Source organism: Ammospiza caudacuta, chromosome 10, assembly GCF_027887145.1.
Source record: "Ammospiza caudacuta isolate bAmmCau1 chromosome 10, bAmmCau1.pri, whole genome shotgun sequence".
Lineage (NCBI taxonomy): Eukaryota > Metazoa > Chordata > Aves > Passeriformes > Passerellidae > Ammospiza > Ammospiza caudacuta.
The window spans coordinates 9,746,872-9,762,577 of record NC_080602.1 but is presented as its reverse complement, the minus strand read 5'-3'; the positions used below and the strand labels follow the sequence as shown (position 1 = coordinate 9,762,577).

The 15,706-nt window shown below is 54.0% G+C and overlaps 2 protein-coding genes across 2 annotated transcripts in view; one reads left to right on the top strand and one right to left on the bottom strand.

Annotated features, from left to right (window-relative positions):
• DUOX2 (dual oxidase 2) overlaps window positions 1–11,174 on the bottom strand; it is a 31,991-nt gene extending 20,817 nt beyond the window's left edge. Inside the window, exons 1-3 of the mRNA XM_058811806.1 lie at window positions 11,098–11,174; window positions 1,858–1,941; window positions 1,073–1,156 (exon numbers count right to left, since the gene is read on the bottom strand). Coding sequence (XP_058667789.1) covers window positions 1,073–1,156; window positions 1,858–1,941; window positions 11,098–11,116 — 187 coding nt within the window. The 5' untranslated portion in view covers window positions 11,117–11,174. The remainder of the gene's footprint in view (window positions 1–1,072; window positions 1,157–1,857; window positions 1,942–11,097) is intronic.
• On the top strand, window positions 5,873–15,537 carry DUOXA2 (dual oxidase maturation factor 2). Its single transcript, XM_058811807.1, has 8 exons — window positions 5,873–5,888; window positions 6,925–6,999; window positions 8,381–8,544; window positions 9,332–9,389; window positions 11,459–11,593; window positions 11,753–11,966; window positions 13,423–13,637; window positions 14,005–15,537. The coding sequence occupies exons 3-8, from the start codon at window positions 8,398–8,400 to the stop codon at window positions 14,184–14,186; spliced, it is 951 nt and encodes a 316-aa protein (XP_058667790.1). The 5' UTR covers window positions 5,873–5,888; window positions 6,925–6,999; window positions 8,381–8,397; the 3' UTR covers window positions 14,187–15,537.
• Window positions 15,538–15,706: the final 169 nt, after the last annotated feature.

Genomic DNA, 15,706 nt, shown 5'->3' with positions numbered 1-15,706 from the left:
CCTGCCTTAGTTTGTAGCTTAGTTTCCGCATATTGGTTTCCAAAACTTAAAGTCTGATCTGTCTACTCTAGAAGAAGAAGACCTGGTCTGTCAGGGCTGGTTTTTCCTGTCAGGCTTTGGTGTTACTAAAGGCTGGTGACACACATGTCGTGTGGGAGAGCCAGTGTGTCACCAGAGCAGTGACCAACCTGCCAGAAATGAGGATTCAGAATCTTCAGTGTTTTAAGTAAGATCCTGCCTGATCTGTCCTGGCCCCTGGCTCAGGGACATCTAGAGTTGAGCCCATGGCTGTAGCATGAGGAAACAGTTCACCAATGGCACAGGGAAATCCCAAATGCCTCTCCCAGCACATGGTATCACCTCTCTGTAGGGCAGAAAATCAAAGGTTCAGCATGCCCGTGTCACAGACAACTTTTATGAAAAATCCTTTCCTTAGGGTTTTTTCTCCTGAGAAGCTGACAGGCCTCAGGAACAAAATGTAAACAATGGTTATCTGCTGCTGTGAAATGCAACAGGTACATCTGTGATTGGTCTCATGTGGTTGTTTCTAATTAATGGCCAATCACAGCACAGCTGGCTGGGACAGAGAGTCTGAGACAGCTGCCTTTGTTATTCATTCTTTCTTTTCTATTCTTTGCTAGCCGTCTGATGAGATCCTTTTCTTCTATTCTTTTAGTATAGTTTTAATGTGATATATATCATAAAATAATAAATCAGCCTTCTGAAACATGGAGTCAGATCTTCATCTCTTCCCTCATCCAAGAACCCCTGTGAACACCATCACATGCCTGGACCACGAGCTCTTCTGCCTTGTGTTGGATCCTTGTTTAACTGTGTGCTGATTTTGGCTAAAGATGTGGTTTGTTTTTTTTTTTTTTGCAGCTCTGGGATCCCTGACCACCACAGAAACGCTTGCTGAAAAGAGCTGGGTCCATTCTGAGCTATGTCACGAAGGCACAAACTTTGCTCTGGGACTGATCCAACACCAGCAAGACCTGTAGATTGTCAGAAAGCCCAGTGCCCAGGGGGCAGCTCACGGTGCCCATGCCACCCTGGCACCCCTGGCACTCACCCACAGAGCCGTGGCTGTGGTGCAGCAGGTTGTTGTACCAGCCGTCGTAGCGCTGCACCTCCCACGAGATGCTCTTCTGGGCTCCTGCAACACACAGAACACACCTCAGCAGCAGCAAGAAAAAAGCATGAAAGCATCACCACTAGAGGATTATATTTATATTGGGATTTTTTTCCCCATGTTCTTTCTGAAACTTCCCAATTATGCAGGTTTTCAGGCAAGTTTTGCACTCCTCTTGAGGAACAGTAGCTAAAATTAGAAACTCATGCTTGTGATCCTGATGTCCCCCGATCAATTTGGGGCCACCACCAGTCTAATCCCAAAAGACAATCCTTTTCTCCTTCTGTCTCACTGGATCAGAAACCTCTCCTTACTTCTGACCCCCACAAAGTCCATGTGAGTCAAGGAAATACTTGGCGCTTTTGCATCAACCTTATTTCCTTCATGTTAATTTTTATTACTTTTACTTTTTATTTTGCTAACACTAGCAAAGACTTCCAGCTCCAGCCAACAAGCTGCGTGCTCAGCTGCCATGGGGCAGTCTCTCCACCTGCACTTCGCTCCAATTTTTTTCTTATCTCCTCACAAGCTGCATCACAGAATGATGGAATTTGTGTTGGAAGGGACCATAAACACACCCTGGTTCCATTCACCCTGGGCAGAGACACCTCCACAAGAGCAGTGTGCTCTGAAATTATATCCTGTGGCTCAGAGGAAATTCCCCTGAGGGGCACCAACTCCCCAGGATCTCCATTTGGGTTCCCCATCCCAAATATCACACTTACCCCCCAAGGTCCATGTTCCCACCAGAGCCACCACCAAGCTCAGCATCACTGCTGCAGGTTCCATCTGCCCTTGGAAGCAGCAACCTGCAAATGGAGAGGAGAGGGAGGGAGCTGCAGGGGGGCTCTTCCCAGAAATGTGGAAAGAGCAAACCTCAGCTCCTTGTTGTGGTTTGTGCTGCTGGGTAAAACCCCCCTGCTGCCATCATCCATCAGCAGTGCCCGCTAATGTGGGCTCTGGGAAGCTGGCAAGAGTTGGGTGAGACCCCACCACCTTGGGAAGGTTCTGCTGGAGCAGGACCAGTGTTCCTGCCTTGGGGTGTCCCAGTTCAGACTCACAGCTCACCAACTAGCTGTGTCTGCTCCGTTACAGAAAGAGAAAAGCTTGACATTTCATCACAGAAACAGGCACATTTCAGGTGGAAATTCCCCCTGCATTGCCCCATCCAAGCAAATCCAGCTGTGAACATGGTGGAAAAGCCTCAGCACACAGTCAGCCATCCCAGAGTGTGTGAGTCCTGCAGACAGGACAACCTGATCCCCTCTGAGCTGACCTGATGGCCATCCCTCCTGCCCAGCCTTTCTCATGGTGCTTTACCACCTCCCTTTCCACAAAATCCCTGGATCCAGAGCAGATTTCACCAGTGGGAACTGAACATTTAAAATCCCAGGCAATACCTGGTAAAAGAGAGGGATTCCCAGTCTGAATTGTGAAGTGACTCAGAGTCACAAACGTGACAATTCCACCCACCACTGGCTTTCCATGCACAGAAATGCCAAACCTGAATTTAACTCCAAGACAGGATTTTTCACTAAATACAGCTCTTTGTCCCTGGTTCAGTGTGCATCCAAAGATCAGCACTATTTCAGAAGAGCTGTGCTGCCAGGAGATGCAGCAGCACACAGGTTTCAGCTTTTCCTACACCACTCTGTCACATCCAAATTTATGTTTCTAATTTTTAGTATTTTTTCATTAATTTAATTAAAACGGAAATAAAATCTGGCTTTGGAAAAGCTTACACATTTCCAGCAGCTCTGTAGGTTTTATATTTCATTTACTGAGAATTGCAGTGTGGATTTTTCACCTGTAACTCCCAGTGGTGCAAACTGCAAAACGTCAGTTCATGTTGAACAGTCTGCTTGGAAAACAAAGTGATCTGAGACTTAAATATTATCATTTGCACTCACATTGATTGCATCCATCAATTTGAGCACTCATCACCAGGCTGTGAGCAGAGCACGTGACCTGTGGTTACATCTGCCAAAAATTCCTGTACTTTTGGTTTTTTTGCATTAGAAAATAAGTTGTGTCTCAAGAAGTGACATTTCCACACTCCTTGGCCATCACCACAGCTCTTCCATCCTTTCCACCCTGTGCTGAGCATGGTCTGGGGGATGTGGGATTTATTTTGTGCAGCTGCTGGGCTGCACCAGAGGCTCTGTGAGCCCCATTCTGCACAAAGAACAGGGAAGTTTGGCTCACAGAGACACAAGGAGGTGCCTGTGGTCACTGGCAGGATGGGCACAGTGCTGTCACCATGGGACTGGGACTGTCCTGCCTGAAAGCTCTCCCTGGTGAAGCAGCTCCTTCCCTTAGGGGGGACAGAGTTGGGGACTTGTGCAGAAAGGTCCACACAGCCCCATGTGCTGCAGAAAGGGAGATCCCAGAGACACAGCTGGATTCATCAGACACAGCTGGATTCATCAGGCACAGCTGGATTTATCTCCTCCTGACTCCAAATGTGCAGCTGCCCCCCTCCCCAGAGCAAGGTCTGAAGGTGGCTCAGGAGACACAGAGCAGAGGCAAGGCTCAAAACATATCACCACAGCCACAGCACACATCATCTCTGTCCCTCTGTTTTTTGAAGATTTTTCTAAGCCTTCTGATGCTGGCATTCTTGTAGTGAACTTTCTCACACACTCTCTGTAAATAACTCATTTTTTTACATTCCTTTATGGAGGAGGAGAGAGTTGATGGACTGTCAGTCTGTCCAGTGTCATTGGAGAGGTGGCACTGCCACCCTCCAATCCACTCTCACTCTTAGAAAACTATAAATGTTAGAGTAAGAAAATAAACTTCCCTTTTTTCTTCACCTTGAGAACAGCGGTGTGCACATGTGTTCTTCCATGTCCTATAAGAACACATCTCCCCTTTCCCCCTGGGTCTTCTCATGGAGTTCCAGCACAACAAGTGTTTTAAAATCCCATCTGTCACTGAGCACCCCTCCCTTGTCCTCAGGTATGGAAATTACTCTTGTCCCAAGTCATGAGATGACATGCCAGTGCTCATGAATCCTTTATCTCCTTACACCCAGGAATTCAAATCTAGTTATCTTATGCCTTGTCAATCCAAGGCTCTGGAGGCTTTCTAGTCTGGATCATGGCCAGTGTGATACAGTCACAGTGGCCATCTCACAGACTGGCCTTGGAAGCCCCTGGTGCAGCTTTGCTGAGGGAAAGTTTGGCAAGTTTGGATTATTTCCACAGCCTTGTCAAGCTTCCCAGGAATATTGTAATGATGAGCCCTCCAAATTCTGCTTTTCCAGAGATTCCCTGTGCCACCTTTGGAAACTCACTCCCTCCCTCTGCACCTAGTGAAATTAAACTGGTCTTCTCCCGTCAGAGAGGATCCCTGTGTCCTGTCAGAGCCTGGAGCTTCACACCCCTCCAAAAACCATGTGTCAGTGCAAACACACAGCTTCCCACAGAGCAAGGACCTCCTGTCCCGCCTGATCTGTGCCGTGCCTGCTCCCCGAGTGCCAGGGATGATGTGCGGGGCTCCACCGCACGGCTCCGGCTCACCGTGCTCACAAATCACACCACCCGGAGCCTCGGGACACGGGGACACGGCCCGACCCCTTTATCCCCCGGGCTCCATCTCACCGTGCTCACTCACACACCACCCAGAGCCTCGGAACATGGCGACATGGGAACCTTTAGCTCACCGCGCTCACAAATCCCCCAGAGCCTTCTGGACACGGGGACATGGGAACCCTTCCATCCCCGGGGCTCCAGCTCACCGTGCTCACTCACACATCACCCGCAGCCCTCGGGACACGGGGACACCGCCCGACCCTTCCATCCCCCGGGCACGGCCCCGTCCCAGCGTGTCCCCACAGCGGGATGTGGGGAGGAGTAGCTCCAGCCCCTGTCCCCTCTAAAAGTGACAATCCCAGCCCCTGTCCCCTGCAGCAGTGACAGCCCCAGCCCTGTCCCCTGCAGCAGTGACACTCCCAGCCCCTGTCCCCTGCAGCAGTAACAGTCCCAGCCCCTGTCCCCTCAGAAGTGACACTCCCAGCCCCTGTCCCCTGCAGCAGTAACAGTCCCAGCCCCTGTCCCCTCAGAAGTGACACTCCCAGCCCCTGTCCCCTGCAGCAGTGACAGCCCCAGCCCCGCAGGTCGCACCGCGCGCGGCCCTGGCAGTGCGCGGGGCCGGAGGGGTCGGGCGCGCTCCCGGCGCCGCAGCTCCCACACAGGCGGGAACGCGCGGTGCCGACCCCGCAGACAGGCAGGGACACGCATGACCCCGGTTCCTCAGACAGGCAGGGACACGCGTGGGCTCGGTCCCGGTCCCGCAGACAGGCAGGGACACGTGTGGGCTCGATCCCGGTCCCCCAGACAGGCAGGGACACGTGTGGGCTCGGTCCCGACCCCAGGCAGGGACACGCGTGGCCCCGGCCCCTCAAACATCCTCCAAGTGCGGACACCACGGCCTCAGACACACGCACAACGGGGACCACACGCACAACGGGGACCGCGAGTGTCCCTGTACCCCGAGCCGCTGCACCTCCCTTTCCCCCACCCGTGTGCCCTCCATTCCGATCCCCTTCCGGGCAGTTACCGCGTGTCCCCGGTTTTTCGCTGTCCTGTCCCCCCGGTGTCCCGGGGTGCCGCTGCGGCCTCGCCGGGAGCGCTGCGGGCGGCGGCAGTGCGCTGGGTTACATACGGCCCGCGCCCTATAAGAGCGCCGAGCGGGACGGAGCCGCCCGCAAGAACGGCAGCAGCAGCAGGAGGAAGAGGAGGAGGAGGAACAGGTATGTGGAGGGAGGGGGCGGCACCCCCACCCCGGCCCCTGCTGCGGGGGGCTGCCAGGGGAGGATGCTTCCACCTGCACTAACCCTCGGTTCCTTCTATTCCATCCTGTTACAGGGGCAGGAAAGCGCAGCCAGGTTCCCTCCTCGACCCTCTTTCCCCCGCTGGGAATTGCAGTTCTGATGTTTCAGTTTCCAGGGGACAGGGTTATTGTTTTCCAATGGAAAATACCAATCTGCAGCCCCGAGCGACCCAGCTAGGATTGTTGTTAGCCCCAGCCAGGATTGCTGCTTGCTCTGCCACCAGAAGTTTTTTGGCTGACCACTTCCAAAAAAAATCCCTTTATCCTGATCCATTCTGGAGCATGGAAGTGGAGATTCTGTAAGGAGAAACTTCTGGGGTTTGGGCAAACTTTCTGCCTCCTTTGTCTTTCTCTCTTCCAGATCCCCACTATTTTAAAATATGAGATTAACTTGTCTGTTTCTGCTGAACTGCTGATCCTTCCTTGGAGATATTTGCAGTTTTTCCCCCCTCCATATGCTGTGACAGAGGGACCCCCAGGTCCCCTCTAAGGTCACAGCTTCAGAGTGGAGGATGCTTCACAAGGTGCAACAAGCTCAGTTTCTCCTGCTGTGAGCTGTAGGCATCACTTTTCTACTTAAAGCTGCAAAAAGTGCCAAAGAGCTGCAAAAATACCAGAAGAGCAATCAAGGGAGAAAGATGGACAGACATCCAGAGTTGTTTCCCTGGAAATTCTCTATAAAACGAGTCCCAGCATACAGAAATGCAAACATCCATTGGTGTTGGTTGAAATCTAAATTTAAATTTAACAAGACAGCATTCTCCATGCTATGTTCTGTTTTTTAAAGTTTTAAACTCCGAAGAGTTGTGTTTTGGTGAATGTACACTTGGAAATGTTTCCTGCTTCATTGTATCTCATAGGAAATTTGGGCAAAGGTACCAGGAACAAGTGGAATTCAAGCCATTATGATTTAATCTGTCCTAGGTTAAACTACTCATTTATTTCTTTTCTTGCAGCAGCTCTGACTGTTTTGTGGGCACTTTTGCTGGGCTTCAGGAGCATCAGGAATCAGCTGCAGCTCCTCTTGCCAGGTAAATAAATACACTTGAAATCTGCCTTTCTCCAGGTTTGGCTTTCCAAGAAATAAACCCAAACCTGTTACAGCAAAATAGCCCCAAAAAAGATTTTTAAAAGCACACAACAGATCTGTCAGTCTGTAGCAGTCAAGTTAAATTCAGAGCCATTGTAAAATTCCAGTCTCTGTTCCACTCTTTGCTGTTATTATCTGGGTTGCTGGACAGAAAATGATTCTCAAACCAAATATTGCTTTATGTATTGAAAAGCAATTCAGCTGCCTAAACAAACTGTTTTATGATAATTATTGTGGTCCCCACTCACCTCCAGGGATTTGGGACCAGCTTTTTGTGGCTGAATTGCTCTGGGTTGGATCTTACCCAAAAATATGATTAAAACTGTTTTTGTGAAAATGAGAATAAAATCACCTGCTCTGTACAGCAACAGAATAAAATGCAGCTTGGACAAGAGTCAGATCAGCTCTGGCATTCCCTGACTTTAGCAAACTTCCTGGGGCAGTGACATGCAGAGAGGTTATTAAATGAGCAAAACAAGAGGACAAGAGGCAAATTATCAGTTTTGGTAGAGAAGATCTAACGCAGGCACAGGAATAAGGTGTGTAATTGCTGGAAGTGGAGTGCCAGAGGAAGGTCAAGGTCATCTGTGTGAATCGCACACACCTTTTAATTTTATATCATTCAGCTTCCTTCAGCCTTGAGATGTGCTGATAGAGTTTTGAGTGTTCTTTGGACCCTCATGCTGGGAATGGGGGCTGCTTCTGGCCCCTCTCAGCCACGTGCAGGACCAGTCCTTCCTCTTCCTCCTTCACCAGACCAGCAGCTCCTGGGAAAATCTTCTTGGAGGAAATGGGCAGGAATGGGAGAAATGGGCTTTGTTCCACTTGGCACTGCTGGCCCCTGGCTGGGGATCATTTTGCTATTGTGAAATCCAATTTTCAGTGGTTCCTTGTCATTTTGAAGGAAAATACTTCTGCGTTCTTTCCCCACTGGGAAGTTCCCCCAGTGGGCTTGGGCACTTCCACCCCAAGGAGGAAAGAAAGGCCTGGCCCTGTGCAGGCAGGAGCTGCTCGACAGGTTCCTGCTCTGGGGCTGCTCCTCAGGACCAGGGCTGGTGTCTCCTGGGGTGCCACGGCCCCTGAGGCTGCTGGGCCTGCCCCCGGCACCTCCTCTCCTCTCCTCCAGGAGGGATTTGGGTGGCGTGTCCTCTGCTGGGAGTGCTCTGAGCGCTCTGCCCGCCTCGCTGCCAGCGTCACATTTCCTTGTTCCTCTGGGGACCCTTCAGGTGCACCTCCCTCAGCTGGTTATTCCAGAACGGAGCCACCACTGGCTGGAGGCACCCAGGCAGGGCAGCACAGGGTGTCACAGCTCTGTCCCGCAGGCTCCTGGAGGTGCAGGATGACTCTGTTCGATGGCGTCTACCCCTTCTACCCGCAGCAGAGGAAGGCTGCCGTGTTTGACATCAGCACCATCATAGTCACCGTGGTGTTCCTCACGCTGGCTTGCTGCTTCCTGCTCATCATCCCGGGCATCCGCGGCCGGGCGGTGCGTGACCCTGGGCATGGGGTGCCCCACATGCTGGGACCCCGGGCATGGGCGGCTCTGGGTGCTGGAACCCCAGGCATGGGGTACCCCGCATGCTGGGACCCCGGGGATGGGGTGCCCTGGGTGTTGGGATCCCGGGGATGGGGTGCCCTGGGTGTTGGGACCCCGGGGATGGGGGGTCTGGGACCCCAGGCATGGGGTACCCCGCATGCTGGGACCCCGGGGATGAGGGCTCTGGGTGTTGGGACCCTGGGCACGGGCGGCTCTGGGTGCTGGGACCCCGAGCATGGGGTGCCCTGCATGCTGGGACCCCGGGGAGGGGGTGCCCTGGGTGCTGGGACCCTCCTGGACATGGGCGGCCCTGGGTGCCGGGACCCCGGGCATGGGCGACCCTGGGTTCTGGGACCCTGGGCATGGGGTGCCCCACATGCTGGGACCCTGGGCATGAGGGCTCTGGGTGCTGGGACCCCAAAGATGGGCGGCTTTGGATGCTGAAACCCCAGGCATGGGATGCCCTGCATGCTGGAACCCCGGGCATGGGCAGCCCTGGGTGCTGGGACCCTCCTGGGCATGGGCAGCCCTGGGTGCCGGGACCCTGGGCATGGGCGACCCTGGGTTCTGGGACCCTGGGCATGGGGTATCCCGCATGCTGGGACCCCGGGCATGGGTGGCTCTGGGTGCTGGGAACCCGAGGATGGGCAGCTCTGGGGTTCAGGGAGAGGCAGGAGCAGAGGCAGGGCTGTTTCTGCTGTTCCTGCTGCCTCATGTCCCACTTCTCACCCTGCAGAGGCTGTACTGGACTCTCCGTGTTCTCCTCAGCCTCTTTGTGGGAGTGGTGATTGTCGGTGAGTGCAGGGCAGTCCCTGGGTTTGGATAGCTCAGGGCAGCTCTGGGGATGGATGGATGGCTCTGGGCAGCCCCCCGGGTTTGGATGGCTCAGGGGGAAGGACTGAACCCTTGGGCTGGGAAATGTGAGCTGAGGGGCACAACCACAGCTGCTCGTGGCGTCTGCCTTAGCCTTGCTCTTCAAAGCAGTCACACAGTTCTCAAAATGGCTTTCCCTTCCTTTCCTTTTCCCTTCCCTGGGCTGAGGGCGCTTGGAGGCGTCTGTGGTTATTTCTGAGGGTTTTGCTGGTGTAACTCAAGCAGCCCCAGCTCCTTCAGGCTGCACAGCCCCGTGTTCCTCCAGCTGTGTGGACAACCTGACACAGGCAGGGTGAGGAACAAGCACAAAGGCATGGATGAAATGCAGAGAGCAGGTTTATTTTCATTTTCCTGCCCTCCAAGGGACCCCCAGAGCAGCACTGGGTAGAGACAGGGAGGGCACTGGCACCAAGGGTCACCAAACCTGCTGTTTGCACCTGGTTTGCAGGGATTTGTGCAGGTGTAGCTCACTGATGTGCTTTGATCTTCCCTCGTTCAATAGGTGCTCCTCTTCCCCAACACACAGGGCTAGACAGTGCTCACTGGGATCTCTGGGGTTTCCTACACATTGCTTGATGTGTTTGCAGTCCTCCTCACCAGTTTTCCATTGTTCCCCTCACTCTGTGAGCCCTCTTGTGCTGTGGCCAGGCGTGTTTGGAGATTGTGAGGAGCCTGGCAGTGATGTGGAGGGAGCAGGTTGGAATAAAGCACAGGCAGGGCAGAGATTGCAGTGGTGGGGTAAACACCTCCCAAGGAGCAAGGTCAGAGGAGATGAAGGAGAGGATTTAATTTGATAAAAAACCAGGAAATCTGCTATAATAACTGATGGTGGAAACCAGGCAGTGGGATTTCCAGCTCTGGGCAACAGGATGGGTAAGAAAAGATGTACTGAGGGGACAGAAGACGCCAGTGGCAAGAGAAACCAGCCCTGACCCTAAATCAAAGCATCCCTTTTGCTGTGAAGGACAAGATGGACTGCTTAGAGAGAGATGATGGTGACCTAAAAGATTCAGCTCTGATTTGACTAGACACCAGGATTAGGCAGCCAGGCTGGGACCAGCTGAGGGGCACAGGGACCATCCCAGGGTGTGGGAGATGCCACCAGAGCCACCTGAGACCCTGGTGCCAGGCTGGAGGTGGCACAGGGGTGGAGGCCAGGGCTGGTGCCACAGCCACAGCCCAGCCCTGCAGAGGCACAGCCCCACTGTGGGACAGGGCTCTGCTGGGGCACAGGGAGGAACACACTGTTCCTGAGGCAGCCTCAGGGCACACTCACCCCTGCAGCCAGAAACATTCCTGTGGAGCTCCCACTGCATCAGTGCCCTCACAAGTTGACTCAGCAACTGAACATTTTCTCAGGAAGGTTTTGTTCAGCCTAGCATCAAACCATCGGCTTTACCTTCACTGGAAAATGAACCCCACTGCAAAGTGGAAGTGCTTCCAAAAAGATACCTTGTTCCCAAAAACATAGACCAGAAAAGCTTCCGATTTTTCTTTTTTTCCCAGCTGGAATGGCTGCCCAAGCTGTGATGGCACTTCCCACCCCTCTCAACCTCTCCTTTTGACAATGACTTTTACTATTCACTAACAGTGCAATTCAGGGAGCTGGATGTGGGAAATGAGACTCACCCCTGTTCCTGTGGCTCATCTCTGAACCCTGGGTGCTGTGGTGCTTGCCATGGTGGGCAGCTGGCAGGGAAGCTCTGGAGAGGATGTCCAAGCAGGAATCAGATCAGGATGTCCATGCCTGGGGATCAGAGCCCTGCTGTTCCCGGATCCAGGGAGTGGATGCTTAGCAAGGGGAGGACCCGAGCTCTGCAGGGTGTGGGAGCTGGTTGGGGCACGTCCTGGTGGCTGAATCAGCATTCCTGCCCTCCCAACACTCCCTTCCCAGTGCCATGGTGGGAATGCTGCCACTCACCTGTGATTCTCCCCTTGAGCACAGCAAAGCCTGGACCTGCTTTAACCCCTGCTTCATTTTTCCTGGCAGTTGTGCAGTTCACAGGGGACTGGGAGCATGGCTGGGTGCAGGCCAACACCTCCTACAAGTCCTTCAGCCCCGCTCAGGTGAGCGCTGACATCGGGCTGCACATCGGCCTGGCCGGGCTCAACGTCACGCTCAGGGGTGAGTCTGTGTCCCCTGTGCCCCTCTGCAGCGGCCCCAGCAGCTGCACAGCTGCCCTGCAGCGCCCTGGCAGTGTCTGGGCCCTGCTGTGCCCGTGCTGCTGCTGCGCTGGCAGTGCCCAGGGCTGGCACAGCAGAGCTCAGCCCGTGCCTCCCGCAGGAAACCCGGTGCAGCAGATCAACGAGACCATCAACTACAACGAGCACTTTTCCTGGAGCTTTGGGGAGGATTATGAGCTCAGCTACAGCCAGGGGCTGCACAGGGGGCTGCCCAGCCCCATCCTGTACGTGGCAGAGAAGTTCAGCGGGCAGAGCCCCTGTGGGGTGCACGGGCAGTACCGCATCGCCGGGCACTACGCCTCAGCCATGCTCTGGTGAGCCCCCCTGCCCTGTCCTGTCCTGCTGCCACCATGGGGTGTGGGGAGCTTGGCTGCCCTTCCCCATGGCCTTTGGGATGGGTGGGATTGCATCCTGCAGGAGGGAAGCTGTGTGCATGGAGGGGGCCCTGCCGGGCACTGTAGACACTTTGGGATGAGCAGAGAAGTTCAGGTTCTCCCTGCTGGACAAACCCACAGGGTGGGCACAGGAGAGAGGGACGTGCTGCAGGTCCCTGCTGTGGTGTGGTGATGGTGGCACAAGTCCATCCCCATGGATGGAGCTGAAGCTGCTGTCCTTGGTGGCCCAGAGAGGCCCATGGCCCATGAAGGACTCTCCCAGCCCTACCTGTGAGGGGATTTTGTATCTAAGATTGGATCAGGTGGGGAAAAGTTCCTGCTGCTGTTACTGTGGAGCTGATCTCGACTCTTTGGCAAGGTCAGAGATCTGTCAGTGCCCACGTGGGCTGGGGGAGAGCTGTCCCCAGCTGGCAGGAGATGGGGACCCGCTTCCAGCATGTGCTGGCCATCACGAACCGTTGCAGGGCTGCTCTCCCTGCCTGGGGTTTGACAGCTTGTGGTGGTGTTCACAGGGGTCTGGGGATGAGGGATGAGACGAGGATCTGACTCCATGTTTCAGAAGGCTTGATTTATTTTATGACATATATTATATTAAAACTATACTAAAAGAATAGAAGAAAGGATTTCCTCTAAAGGCTAGCTAAGAATAGCAAAAGAAAGAATGATAACAAAGGTTTATGTCTGGGAGAGAGAGTCTGAGCCAGCTGACTGTGATTGGCCATTAATTAGAAACAACCACATGAGACCAATCACAGATGCACCTGTTGCATTCCACAGCAGCAGATAATCAATGTTTACATTTTGTTCCTGAGGCCGGTCAGCTTCTCAGGAGGAAAAATCTTAAAGAAAGGACTTTTCATAAAAGATGTCTGTGACAGACAGCATGGACATGGAAAATAGGGAAGGAGCCTGGTTCTACCATGGATCAGGAGCTCCTGGCCCATAGCAGAGGCTTTCTTCTGTAGCCCAGCTCCTCAGCAAGTGCAGAGCTACTGCTCATGGCCTTTGCCTGCTCCTGCACTCATCCCAGTCCTGGTGCTGCTCTCAGGGACCAGGCTGCCCCATGTGTGGCAGGACAGGTAGCTGGGATGGTCCAGATGCACTGAGGGGGCTGCCACAGCCTCCTTGGGGCTGGTGACGTGTGTGGGCCGAGCAATGGGAGGAGGAGAGGCTTCTGGATGGAGCAATGTGAGCCTGGCACGTGCACTTGCTCAGCGTGGGGATTAGGGATCATTCCTGCCTGCCCACAGAGCTTCTCCTCCTCCTGCAGTGCTCCTGGAGCCCAAAGTGCTCCCAACACATGGAAATCCTCACACAGAGCACTCTAACCCATGGCACTCTCACCACTCATCCCTTGGTCTCCTCCTGCCTCCAGGGTCGCCTTTTGCACGTGGATCATCTCCAACATCCTGCTCTCCATGCCTGCCCTGGTTTATGGAGGATACATGCTCCTGGCCACTGGGGCCTTCATGATCTTCTCCCTGCTCTCCTTCTCCACCGTGAGGAACTCCCCGATGTGCCCCATCCAGATTGGGAGCAGCACCCTGCACGTGGCCTATGGGGGATCCTTCTGGCTCATGCTAGCAGTTGGTGAGAGCATTGGGGTGCCCCAGGAAACATCCCTGAGTCCCAGGATTTCCCCCAAAATGGGAAGTGCATCTCCCCAGAGCCCCAGCCTGGGCCTTGGCATGCAGATCCTGGCAGAGGTGTGGAGAGGGGTGGGAAAAGGACAGGCACCATCCTCATCTCAAGGCACTCACAGCTCCTGAGGTGCATTGGGGTCACCCTCCTGGGTTTTCAGACCTGTGCCTGGGCTTGAGGATGCTTAGAACAGCTCATGCAATGGAAGGCCACCTTCCATAAGGAAAGGCATTGTCCTCTGGCAGGGGACAATCCTACAAGGGGTGGGGACACTGCTGGGGTGACAGGACCCCATCAGAGCGTGTGTTTGTTCCAGGCCTGCTCTGTTTGGTGGCTGGGACCACCGTCGTGGCAATGCACCACCTCAACCTGGACCTGCTGAAAACTTTCTTTGATCTCCGTGAGGACAAAGCAGAGGAGCTGCCTGAGGTGTTCATCAACCCTCACTTTGTCAGCAAGAGCCAGTTGCCTGAGCCCACTGAAATCAACAGTGTCTAGAAGAAAGTCCTCACTTTTTCCCTGAGGATGGACTCAAATGGGCAGAACAAATCCTCCTTGATGTCCCCAGAGATGCCTTTCCCCATCCAGCTGCCTTTGAACACCCACTGGGATGGGTCCTTGCTGGCAAGCCCTTCCCAGGCTGTGCCTCCTGTGATCTGTGCCAGAGCAGCTCACTGAGACTGGGGCTGCACACCCACCTGGGCACCCTGTCCCAGGAGGAACCCAGGCCCTTCTTGCTCCATTCTCCAAGGATCTGTTCCCAAAGAAACTGAGAAACACTCATGGCTCACATTTCTGCCTGGGAGCACCTGCCACTCCAAAAGCCTGGGGTTAAACTGCTCATTTCTTCCCCAAACATGACATTTTTTGTGTAGGTGTATCCAGGAAAGCCAGGTATGGATCCAGCTTCTGCAGGAGCTGGAATAAAAAACCTGCTCCAGAAACAAACACTGAGTAAATGTACCATGGAGTCTGCTGAGGGGGATGTGCTGATTTGATCCTTTTCACCTTCAAATTTGGCCTTTATTAGATGAAATTGTAGCCTAGTGTGGGCCAAAGAGATGCCATAGGAGAGGGAGGAGAGTGGGGAATGAATCCCTGTCCAGCTGGAGCACACTCAGATGGCTGGGATGGAGGGGAGGGAGGGGGGTTCTGTCCCTCTGCCCCACTCAGGTGATACCCCACCTGCAGAGCTGCCTCCAGAGAGGACACAGAGCTGCTGGAGAGCCCAGAGGAGGCCATGGAGATGCTCTGAGCGTGGAGCCCCTCTGCTCTGGAGCCAGGCTGGGAGAGCTGGGAGTGCTCACCTGGACCAGAGAAGGCTCCAGGGAGAGCTCAGAGCCCCTGGCAGGGCCTGAAGGGGCTCCAGGAGAGCTGGAGAGGGACTGGGGACAAGGGATGGAGGGACAGCACACAGGGAATGGCTCCCACTGCCAGAGGGCAGGGATGGATGGGATATTGGGAAGGAATTCATCCCTGTGAGGGTCATGAGGCCCTGGCACAGGGTGCCCAGAGCAGCTCTAGTTGCCCCATCCCTGCAAGCGTTCCAGGCCAGGCTGGACAGGCTTGGAGCACCCTGGGATAGTGGAAAGTGTCCCTGCCCATGGTAGGGGGTGGAACAAGATGAGCTTTAAGGCCCCTTTCCAACCCAAACCATTCTGGGATTCCATATCTGAATGCCGGAAACCTGGGCACCTTCATTCCAATTAACTGTAAAGTACATCATTTCAATATTTTTACTTTTCTTACCGAGATCCTTGCTGGCAAGTTACTCATTTCTGTCGGATGATGTTTGTGTGTCACTAATGTGCTTTGTTCTGCACTGGAATTATTTTCAATAAAACTTTACTAAAACCCCTCTGCTTTGAAACACTGTGGACATTTAGGGGGCTGGTTTCTTAAGAATGGCCCATGGGGCACATCTGGAGGTCACTCCTGCCAAGCAGCCAGCAGCACCATTTCCTTCCCATGGGGACAAATGTCTCCTTGGCACATTTCAGGGGCTAAGAAACCCACTA

Excerpts from the sequence above, each read along its gene's own strand:
- DUOXA2 (XM_058811807.1), top strand. The coding sequence starts at position 8,398 with ATGACTCTGTTCGATGGCGTCTACCCCTTCTACCCGCAGCAGAGGAAG. Across the intron at positions 8,545-9,331 it reads CGGGCATCCGCGGCCGGGCG|AGGCTGTACTGGACTCTCCG; the intron begins GTGCGTGACCCT and ends CTCACCCTGCAG. Across the intron at positions 11,594-11,752 it reads GCTCAACGTCACGCTCAGGG|GAAACCCGGTGCAGCAGATC; the intron begins GTGAGTCTGTGT and ends TGCCTCCCGCAG.